This window comes from Colobus angolensis, unplaced genomic scaffold (genome assembly GCF_000951035.1).
Source record: "Colobus angolensis palliatus isolate OR3802 unplaced genomic scaffold, Cang.pa_1.0 Scaffold212, whole genome shotgun sequence".
In the NCBI taxonomy this organism is placed as follows: domain Eukaryota; kingdom Metazoa; phylum Chordata; class Mammalia; order Primates; family Cercopithecidae; genus Colobus; species Colobus angolensis.
This window is the reverse complement of record NW_012115289.1, coordinates 5,076,329-5,088,006: the sequence shown is the minus strand read 5'-3', so window position 1 is coordinate 5,088,006 and position 11,678 is coordinate 5,076,329. Positions and strand designations below refer to the sequence as shown.

The 11,678-nt window shown below is 42.5% G+C and overlaps 1 protein-coding gene across 1 annotated transcript in view; it reads left to right on the top strand.

Annotated features, from left to right (window-relative positions):
• Positions 1 to 11,678, top strand: part of IL31RA (interleukin 31 receptor A) — a 62,627-nt gene that overhangs the window by 37,670 nt on the left and 13,279 nt on the right. Inside the window, 3 exon segments of the mRNA XM_011942924.1 lie at positions 1,077 to 1,242; positions 7,401 to 7,480; positions 10,657 to 10,873. Of these exon segments, the coding sequence (XP_011798314.1) occupies positions 1,077 to 1,242; positions 7,401 to 7,480; positions 10,657 to 10,873 (463 nt within the window).

Here is an 11,678-nt window from a genome sequence, read left to right as displayed (position 1 = left end):
TTTTTGTATTTTTAGTAGAGACGGGGTTTCACCATGTTAGCCAGGATGGTCTCAATCTCCTGACCTCGTGATCCGCCCACCTCAGCCTCCCAAAGTGCTGGGATTACAGGTGTGAGCCACTGCATCCGGTCAGTGCAGTTTATTTTTTATTAATCAGCTCAAAATAAGCTATATAAACCTTTAGGTTTTGGGTTTTATAACTTTAGGTTTATAAAGCTTATATTGAGCTACATGTTTATATTGAACTAAAGGTTTATATTGCAGCAACAATGACTGTGCTCAGAAAAGGAATAGCTAAATGTTTAGTTTCTCTTGGAGAGCTGAGTCCCAGAAATTGTATAAAGCAACACCTTCACTTTACCAATGAGAAGCTGACATCTAGAGAAAAGAACTGATTTATTTACCTCTTCCCTCCCCAAGAGAGTATCAAAATTAATTTACACATTCAGGCTGTTGAGACTTTCAGCAGCTTGACTGGTCACCCAAAGACCAATGCTTTGAAGTGAAAGATTTGGGTAAAATGAAAAAGCCTAGGAGTGAAGAAATCTATGTTATGGTCCTATTCTGCAGATCTTCTAACTTTCATTTAAATGGTTCTTTAACTTTCCTGGGTCTCGTGCATGACGTGAGGATTGCATTTGATGCAGCTAAGGTCTCTATTCCTGCAGTTCCATGAGGCAGTATCTCTAGGTGTTGGAGTCACCTCCTAGGCTCAGGTTGCCCCGGATCTTGAGGCTTGCGTCTTCTAGAACAGCAAGCAGCAGAGCTCTGCTCATTCAGACAGGCCAGAGGCAGGAATCTCTGCCCCATAAGCTTAGATACAGGAAATGGGCAGGGAGGTGGTGGTTCACGGAGATGTTCATATCTATGTAGGTACCAATTGTTCCCAGGCACATATGAAAGTCTGTTAATGAAAATGATGTATTTTAAAATTTGATTTAGAGTGTTACTAGTTCTAAAAATGTAAGAGTAAAGAGTAGTAGTTCTGAAAATGTAAAAGCTGGGTAGTGAAGAGGAACATGGGAGGATAACATGTGTAGTCTCCATTTCAGTTTAGAACTGTCTCTGTCTTGTAGATGGAAGTCAACTTCGCTAAGAACCGTAAAGATACAAACCAAACCTACAACCTTATGGGGCTGCAGGCTTTTACAGAATATGTCGTAGCTCTGCGATGTGCGGTCAAGGAGTCAAAGTTCTGGAGTGACTGGAGCCAAGAAAAAATGGGAATGACTGAGGAAGAAGGCAAGCTACTCCCTGCGATTCCCTTCCTGTCTGCTCTGGCGTAGGGCTGCTTTGGGCTAGACTTGGTGGGGTTTGTCAAGTGTCCTGGTTGGGAATCATGGAATCTCATGACCCCAGGGGCCCCCTGTACCCTCCAAGAGTGAGCCTGCACAACTTTGTGCCCCAAAGGCAAAGGGTCACATTTTAATACTTATGAGATTCTTGTACTATACATGAAAGGGTATCATATCATTTGTTTTGTTTTGTTTTTGAGATGGAGTCTCGCTCTGTCACCCAGGATGGAGTGCAGTGGTGTGATCTCGGCTCACTGCCACCACCACCTCCCGGGTTCAAGAAATTCTTGTGCCTCAGACTCCCAAGTAGCTGGGATTACAGGGGCCCACCACCACGACCGGCTAATTTTTGTATTTTTTGTAGAGACGGGGTGTCACCATTTTGGCCAGGCTAGTCTTGAACTCCTGACCTCAGGTGATCTGCCCAGCTTGGCCTCCCGAAGTGCTGGGATTACAGGTGTGAGCCACTGTGCCCCGCCAGTATCATATAATTTGAAGGTATCCTGTGATAAATTAAAGATATATATTGTGAACCCTGGAGCTACTACTCAAAATAAAGGTGTAACTAATTCAATTAAAAAAAAAATCACATCTTTAATGACAGTGAGGAAAGGAAAGAGGCATGGATTGCAGGTTGATCAAGCGCTTACTAAGTGTCAGTATGGTCATTAAGAGCAACGCTTCCCGTCAGTGGGCTTGGCTTAAATCCCAAGCCAGGTATCTTTGGGCAAGATACCTAATCTCTCAGTCCATTCTCAGAAGTTTCCTCACATTTGTTCCCCTTTTCTATATTGAAATGTAATATGTAAGTTAAGTTTATAGTAGTACCTATTTTTTTAGCATTATTTTAAAGATTAAATGAAATAATGTGTTTAGCCCATAGTAGATATTCACTAACTGCTAGATTTCCTATTCTTATTATTTATCCTACTATTATTATTTTTAATCCTCCTAAAAGCACAATAAAATATGTAGAGTCATTCCCATTTTGGAAATGAGGAAACTGAGTTTCAGAGACGCTAATAAATGGCTCAGGGTCACTCAGCATGTGTTACTTTTCTTAAGAGTCTTGCCCTGAGTCTGACCCTCAGTAGGTGATCAGTAAATGTGTGATGAATGTATCAGTTTTCTTTTCTTTTTTTTTTTTTTTGAGATGGAGTCTCGCTCTGTCGCCCAGGCTGGAGTGCAGTGGCCGGATCTCAGCTCACTGCAAGCTCTGCCTCCCGGGTTTACGCCATTCTCCTGCCTCAGCCTCCAGAGTAGCTGGGACTATAGGCGCCCGCCACCTCGCCCGGCTAGTTTTTTGTATTTTTTAGTAGAGACGGGGTTTCACCGTGTTAGCCAGGATGGTCTCGATCTCCTGACCTCGTGATCCGCCCATCTCGGCCTCCCAAAGTGCTGGGATTACAGGCTTGAGCCACGCCGAATGTATCAGTTTTCTATTGCTGCTGTAACAATACAAATTTAGTGGCTTAATGCAACACAAATGTATTCTTTCATAGCTCTGGAAGTCACATGTCCAAAATCAGCTTCACTGGGCTAAGGTAAAGATGTCAGCAGGGTTGTTTCCTTCTGAGACTCTGAGTGGAGAATCTGTTTCCTTGCCTTTTCCAGTTTCTAGTGGCTGCCTGTATTCTTTGGCTTGTGGTCCTTCCTCCATCTATAAAACTTATCCCCCCATCATCACATCACCTTTCCCTGCTCTTGTGTGTCAAACCTCTCTGCCTCCCTCTTATAAGGACTTTTGTGATCACAGTTAGGACCCACCTGGCTAATCCAAGATAATGTCCCCATCTCAAGATCCTTAACTTAATCACATCTGCAAAGTGCCTTTTACCATATAAGGAAACATTTACAGGTTCCAGGGATTTGGACGAGATGTTTTGGGGCCATTTTTCAGCCTAACACAGTAAATGAATGATTAATTGGATACATACCTAGTGATGGCCACACTTCTTCTTCTGAATTATGGCCAAGCAATTTTAAAATGCCCACCCTTCTAACCTTCCTCTGAGGCTTTAACCTTATTTATTTATAAGGGATGTGAGTTTTAGAATATGAATTCCCCCATTGCCATGATTTCAGGCCTCATGATTTCAGGTGGTTTGGGGATACCCATATTGTAATAGAAAATGAGATTTCAGTCTCATACCCAAGTTGCAGACTAGTCTCAGATAACATCTGGGGTCAACTTCTGTGCTACCTCATCCACACAATAATGATTTATTCCTTTGGATCCTGGTTGAGTTTCCAGTATTAACACTACTATTAACAGATGTTTGGTGCATTCACTCCTATGGTCAGATGTCTGGAACCAATTTGATGCCTTCTGAATGTTGTGTTCCCCACCAGAGATGTTCATGCGGTATCATTCAGCAAATGGTTCTCTTCCTTTGCCTCACTTTCAGCAGGCAAGCTGATGATTAAGTGCTCCTTTGGGTGCCGTTGTGTTTTACCTAGCTCTTCCCCTGCCATGGCTGTCACTCTTCTTTCTAGTGACCTCCTGGTGCCATCGTGGCTCAGAGTCTCAAGCTCCTCACAGACCAGCCAGTCCCTTGTGTCAGTTTTCTCAGCTTGTTTTGCTGCCAAAAACAAGATTTACTATTTCATCTGATTTATTAGTTCAGCTAACTTGATTTAATTAGCAAACACCAGATGCTGGTGTTACCTATGCCTTTTGCTAATTAAACCAAATCAACACTTATTTATGCAAGTCACCACTAGAGAACTTTTGCTTTTGTCCTTCTTCCTTTTTTCAGGATCCCAGAAGAAACTGATTAAAATGCACCCCCCAACCCCCAGCAAATCCTCATTTATTGTTTTCAAATTTATAAAGCACATGTTTTCCTATTTCAATGAAATGCCACTTGTTTAATGCATACCACTTCAGACCTTTCTAATTGTTTGAAAACATGTATTCTAAGTTGAATGTGAAGCACTGCCTATTTTCTTTTGGATTTCAATATATTGATTATTAAAGTTATTTACCTATATTTAGGCAATCTACTCACTACATGATACAGATATAATTTGATTCAAATCCTGGCTTTATTTCTTAAAAACTTGTGATATTGAATACCTGCTTAATTTCTCTGTGCTTCAGAAATGACAGGACTGTGGGCATTAAATGAGAAAATTCACAGAAACTGACACTTGCTAAGAGTTAGCTTTTATTATTGTTGTTCTTCAGGAGGGGTACCTGTATATGTCTAACTGGTGGTCGCTGTGGGGATACCCATATTGTAATAGAAATAGTATAGCATTAGTTGTTGCTGTATTAATCCAGAGAATTGATGCCTTCGAATACATAGATATTTTGGTTGATTTGGAAAATTTTCATTTTGTTATTATTTTTTCAGAGTCCTTACTTTTCCCCCTCTGATTAAACTGAAAATCCATTATCAATTTATGGTTAATGGAAAGCTGGCTATAATAACCATAGAAGACTTACATGCTAGTGAGGCAGTGGTTTCACTAACAGCTGCATCTGTGGGAAGTCTATACTGAGAAGACTGTTTCTCTTTGGACCGTATTTGCAGGAAATAGTGACCTCGATGAAAGAAGAAAATATCCATTTAAACTCATTTATCATTACCGTCTATGAAGACAAATGACTGCCTATGGGATATTTTTTTTTTTTTTTTTTTTGAGACAGGGTCTCTCTGTGTCACCCAGTCTGAAATGTAGTGGTGAGATCTCAGCTCACTGCAGCCTCCACCTCCCAGGTTCAAGTGATCCTCCCACCTCAACTTCCCGAGTAGCTGGGACTGCAGGCATGTGCCACCATGCCCGGCTAGCCTATGGGCTAAATCCAAGAAGAATTTCACTCATATTTCTAGTCAAGTGCCTGGAATGATTATTTAATAAGCAGTTTAATTTTGCCTGTATCTGTCCTTGAGATGAATATTTAGGACTGGGTAATAATGAACACCTTGTCTTTAGATTTTTTTTTTTTTCTTACTCTCAATATTACTGGCCCTGAGTTTGACTCTCCACGTGATTGGAACAGAGAGATTCTGCATGTGAGAGATGGAGTGAATGTCCCTCTAATCTTGTGCGTTTCCTTGGAAGGTCTAATGACTTTGTAGCCCTGTACAAAGGCTGTCTTCTGGGAGGAACTTGGCCACTGCTTACATCCCACTGAAACCAGCCTGTTGCTTCCTGTCTGAGAAACTTGAGTACTGGCTGTTCTGTCTTCTGATTCAATAAAAGCTTTTGAGAAATCAGAAAACTCCTGGCAGAACTTTTGAGACAACACATCAGCGGGATTTAGATGAAGTAATATGTAAAGTCAACACATTTCAATCTCCTTATAAACAATTCTAATAGAATTGCATTTAATACATCTCATTGGGAGATCCTGGGTCTAACAGCTAGACTGTGTTAACTAGACTTTAGCTTCTGCAAGAGTAGTTGTAGAAATGTGACTCTCCATTGAAGGCAAAACAAGTCATTAACTCAATTGTACTTGGTACATTTTCCTTATTATAAGATTGTCTTTAGTTGGAGTTCAGTAATTTTACTTGTGTTTTTTTTTTTTTTTTTTTAATTTTTTGAGACATGGCTCCCTCTGTTGCCCAGGCTGGAGTACAATGGTAGTAGCTCGGATTACAGGCACTTACCACCACACCCGGCTAATTTTTTATATTTATTGGTAGAGACAGGGTTTCACCATTGGCCAGGCTGGTCTCGAACTCCTGACCTCAAGTGATTCACCTGCCTCGGCCTCCCAAAGTGGTGGGATTACAGGCATGAGCCACCGCACCCAGCCAGTAATTTTACTTTAAGATATCCAATCACCTACAATTTAAAAGATCCCTGAAGACAATCTCTTGCTTCTAAAAAATAGTTTAGATCTTGGTCTGAGTGGTAGACTCATTCTTTGTGGACCTAATTACATTGTCTGCAGCCATGTGGCTTCCTCAAGAAAAAATTCAGAGTGCAACTACTGCAGCTTTGACTAGGGACATTTACTCTCTTCTCCAAATCATGGGCCACTAGCCTTCTTGACATTTGTTTAGAACTCTCTGCTTTCCTCTCATGGCTAAGGTGGGTGGGTCATTCTTTAATCAGTAGCTCAGTATTTTGATATCTCAGGTGCATGTCAGGGCGTTCAACTATAAATTGCCAGTGAGCCATCTCTTGACAAAACTTGCTTGAGACAGGATATTTGAGAGATACAGTCCAGAAATCAAGTGAAATGTAAATTCCTTGTTTTTTATAAGTTTCATCCCTGTATGATTAGATCATCAGAAGCCTGTACACTTGGACTGTTGTCTCAGACTGTTGTTTACTGGAAAAAGGCGTGTGTCAGGATTTATGCCCTAGCTATTTGTGGAAAACAACTATGAAAAATACACATATATGATATTTCTGTGCTTTTGCTCTATTGGGATTGCAGATATTGGCTTTTACGTTGCTCTGTGTCCTTTTTGAAAAGATCCACGTGATAAATTCCATTTATGATTTCAGTGTTCGTAGCCAGAAAATAGTTTCCCTTCATACGAATTTCTAGGTTTCCTTTTTATTGGGCCACGAGAAATAGGCACCTCAATGTGATTCTTTTTTATTTTGGAAAAACCAGCATTAAATTTAGAGCTCAAGGAGGGACCTAGTGAAGCTTATTTTCTTGTTCCTTTGTCATTTAATTTTTTCTTATATTTTATAACATCTTAAGTATGTAGTTTTATTTTTTTGGAAGCAGACTTGGTATAAATTGTATATACATGTATCTCCTTGTGAGTTATCTGTGTCATTCCCAGCTTTAATATCTACGTTATGTCTAGAGGACATGAGATAGTCACATTTTGATCTAGATTTGGGTGACAAATTATATTACAGTGGGGCCTATTATGCTTTTCCTTTATCTTACGTTAAGTCATCAGACTCAAGAGCAGTTTTATTTTTTATCTTTGGTTGATTCCAGTTCCTTGACCACAAAATGAAGACATCTTTGGTCATTGCAAGGCTGCCATCCCTCCACTCCTCACCTTATTCCTACTGGCTCCCTCCAGCAAATCCTTCCCAACTGCCCAGCTGACCTTCCCTGTCTCCTTTGCAACTCCCTTCTCTCTGGGTTGAGTACCTCATTCTTGTTCCTTACAGCTCCATGTGGCCTGGAACTGTGGAGAGTCCTGAAACCAACTGAGGTGGATGGAAGAAGGCCAGTGCTGTTGTTATGGAAGGTGACCTCCCTCTGGGTTATTTTTCTCTTTCTTCCCCTTCCCTCCCTTCCCTCCCGTCTCTCCCTTCCCTCCCTTCTCTCCCTTCCCTCCCTTCCCTCCCTTCTTTCCCTTCCTTCCCTTCCTTCCCCCTTCCCTTCCCTCCCCTCCCTTCTCCTCCCCTCCTTTCCCCTCCCCTCCCCTTCCTTCCCTCCCTCTCTTGCCTTCCCCTTCCCCCTCCCCTTCCCTTCTTTCCCTTCTCTTCCCTTCCTTTCTCTCTCTCTCTTTCCCTCCCTCCCCCCAACCCCCTGCCTTTCTTTCTTTCTTTTTGACAGAGTCTTGCTCAATCACCCAGGCTGGAGTACATAGTGAAATCATAACTCACTGTAGCCTTTAACTCCTGGGCTCAAGTTATCCTCCCACTTCACCTTCCCAAGTAGCTGGGTAGGTGTGCCAGTACACCCAGCTAATTTAAATATATATATACATACATATATATACACATATATATATGTGTGTGTCTATATATAGTAGAGGCTGGGTCTTGCTATGTTGCCCAGGCTGGTCTCGAACTCCTGGGCTCGAAAGATCCTCCCACCTTAGCCTCCCAAAGCATTGGGATTATAAGCATGAGCCACCATGCCCAGCCTGTTTCTTTATCCTATTTAAAAGCCCTTGGTCTCTTACCCTTCCAAAAACTGTGATTCTTGAAATTTTACCTCCAGAATTTCCTTCCCTAGAGGGCTTTATGATGCCCCAAATCTCACATTGTTTGGCCAGCTCAAAAAAGCCCTATAGGTCATCTTGCAGATGGCCCAAACATGACAGACCCTGGCCCCCGTCCTCTTTGGTCTGAAACATTAATATTTGGGGAAGGTAGAAAGTGAAAGTGCAGGAGGCACCATGGCCTTCTGGAGGACACTATCACTGACAAGCCTCTGCTGACTAGTCTCTGGAACCCTCCTCCTGACCCAACCATCTAAGAAGAGCTCTGATCAGGGTCAGCTTGCTGGTGTGTCCTCGGGTCATTGGCAACATATATGGCACACGTGTGTTGAAACAGTGGGGCACAAAAACAGAAGAGGGACCACATGGTCCTTTCTAGGATGGAGGCCTGGGAGTGAGGAACAGAAGTCAGGTGGGGAATGCAGAGAAGAAGAGGAGGAAAGAGGACCTGAGAGAAGAAAGTGAGAGAAGGAGTAGAAAATGGGGGGACAAGGCAATAAACAGGAAAGGAAAAGGGCAGATGGAGAAAAAAAAGAGTGAAAAGGTGGGGAAGAAGAAGGAGAAGAGGAGGGAGATGCCAGAATTCCTTCGTGTGCCTCCAGAATTCCCAGGAAATGCTCACGATGTTAGCTCACATTTGCTGAAGTCCAGGCAAGTTCAAAATCCTCTTGAAAATGGAGCAAGTGTCCTGCTTTGCCAGATGACATTCCAGTTACCTCAGGGTTGGAGGCTCCTGCACCATCGCCCACTCCCTCCACACTTGCAGGCTATGGGACTCCCTGGGTTGCCAAGGCTCCACCACCACTTGGGACAACAGCCAGAGATGCTGGGGAATCCTAGAGAATCAATCCCAGATGCTGTACTGTCTTTCTCAGCCATCAAGAATGAAAACAAGTGATTTTGGCAACACGTTTTTAGGGGAGGAAAGCCAACAACCGCACACGCCCACATGTGGTCTTAGCTACATAGCAGTGGCGAAGGGCCAAGTAGGGCAGCTTGTGAAGTAGAGAAGATGGGTTTCAGTGCCCGCCTCCTCCCCGCCACTTGGTGGGTCTGGTCTTTTTTTTCCCCCTCCCACCTTCAAGAGGAAAGAACTCACTAAGAATTTGAGTTGGTTAAAAAAGAATGTACTAAAGTGCTCTAAAATTAAATAATAGTGATAGTTGCATGACTGAACATACTATTAATAAAAGCCATTGAACTCACATTGAAACAGTAAATTTTATGCAATGTGAATTGTATCTCAATTTTTATTATTATTTAAAAAAGAATATGTTATTTAAAAAAGAATTGGGGCTGTAATGTCACACCTGTAATCCCAGCACTTTGAGAGGCCATGGTGAGAGGATCACTTGAGGTCAGGAGTTCAAGACCAGCTTGGACAACATGGCAAAACCCTGTCTCTACTAAAAGTACAAAAATTAGTCGGGCATGGTGGTGCATGCATGTAATCCCAGCTACTTGGGAGGCTGAGGCAGGAGGATCGCTGGAATCCAAGAGGCGGAGGTTGCAGTGAGCCCAGATCAGGCCACTGCACTCCAGCCTGGGCGACAGAGCAAGACCCTGTCTCAAAATAAATAAATAAATAAAATAAAATAAAAAAGAAAATGGTTCGTCTTTAGAAATAAAAGGCTCCTGGTCATTAGGAAGATTCTAGCTGACCTTTTATGCCAAGGCAAGTGTGAAGGAAATTCCTGAACTGGGAAGGCACTGAGACAAAGTGCCTGCTAAAGTCCCACTTGTAAGTCCTGGACTTACATTCAGGCATTCCGCTCCATCTGTGTGTGTAATCAGTAACAGAAAGGGAAGCCCTATAAATTCTGGGAAATACTCACCATGCTGTCTTCTAGGCAAATACTGGTGAGTGGGCCCAAGTTCAAGGCAGAAAATAAGAGTTTAGCTTAAAGTCCTCAGGATTCCACCTTAAACTTCTCGCCAAGCGTTTGGGACTGGTAGGGCAGCCCTCTTAGCTAGGATGCCTGGCTGGGATGCCTGGTCCAGGGAAGCTGGCTGCCTTCTCAGAGGGAGAGGCATGGAAATAAAAGACTAGGGCATAAGGTGCTCTCCAACCCTTGGATACTCCAGGCAAGAGATGACTCAGGGCCAGACCAGACTTGGGATGGGCTCAGAGGGAATGTGTCAGCTTTTTAGCCCTTACTCCCTACACGAGTAGGATGGAGGGAAAGAAACAGGCAGAAGGAAATAAGGGTGGCTTGTTTACATTGTCTTGGGCATTCTTCTAGTTTAGCCTCATGGAATTAGTCGAAATTTAGTAAATCCCCTCTTCTGGCACTTGAAGGGTTAAGATCACAGCCAAGGATGTGTTATTTATCCCTGGAGAGTAATTACCTCATTGTAGTTTAGTATCTAATAGTTAGCCTTACTCCCCACCCTCACCCCCACCGCTTCTCACTATCTCAATGCCTTTCTTTTTCTTTGTTATTGGCAATAAATTTTGTTTTCTTTGGGTTCAGAAGGCAAGAGGAGCCCCAGTCCTAGAGAAAACACTTGGCTACAACATATGGTACTTTCCAGAAAACAACACTAACCTCACAGAGACAGTGAACACCACTAACCAGCAGCTTGAACTGCATCTGGGAGGCGAGAGCTATTGGGTGTCTATGATTTCTTATAATTCTCTTGGGAAGTCTCCAGTGACTACCCTGAGGATTCCAGCTATCCAGGAAAAGTGTAAGTAGAGCATCAGCTTCTTCCTTAGGTGCCTGGTCCCATCGACTGGCCAAGGAGCAGTCCCTGTGCTCTCAAGGGTGGCTGTTTCTCTTGAGTCAAAACGAAAATGGAGTGGGGCCTTTTATGTGGTGGTGAAGCAATGAGAATTTGCTGGTAATTAACGAACCACTTGAAGTCATGTTCCTTTGGAACAAAGCCTGTGTTAAAAATCAGAAACCTTATAAATTACAGAATAGAAAGCCATCCGCCTAGAAGTTCTGTGTGCAGCTTTGATTTGTTCTGGTCTGGGTGAATGTAAGCTGGGTCGAGTTCTGTGAAACTGTCCTATTTGTCACATCTGTCCTCTGTGACCGAAGCTGCTCTTGAACTCTTCTCCCCACAGATGGGGACTCACCACATCCCCATCCTTGGTTTAATGCTTGCTGTCCTGTTTTCTTCCTTTTCCCCTTCCATTTGTCACTGTGGAAAAATTCTAGTGTTTATACTTGCCAATAAATTGTTCATTACACTTATGGTTGAGTAGTTTTTGACATATTACTGCTCCCAGGCAAACTCATATTTATCCTGCTTTGGAATAAAAAAACTTTCATTCAAAGAATTGCGAACAATAGATTTCCTCTTTTCTCTCTTATTTTTTTCTTTCAAACTTAGTGCTATCCCTTATTCTATAAATTATTTATTTTATGACCTTTTTCTTCCTCAATAGGATGTAAGTGTCGTGAGGGCAGGGATTTTTTGTCGATTTTTCCTTTCTTTTTTTTTAACCTAATTCCCAACACTTAAAATAGCATAGAGCTATTTTAAT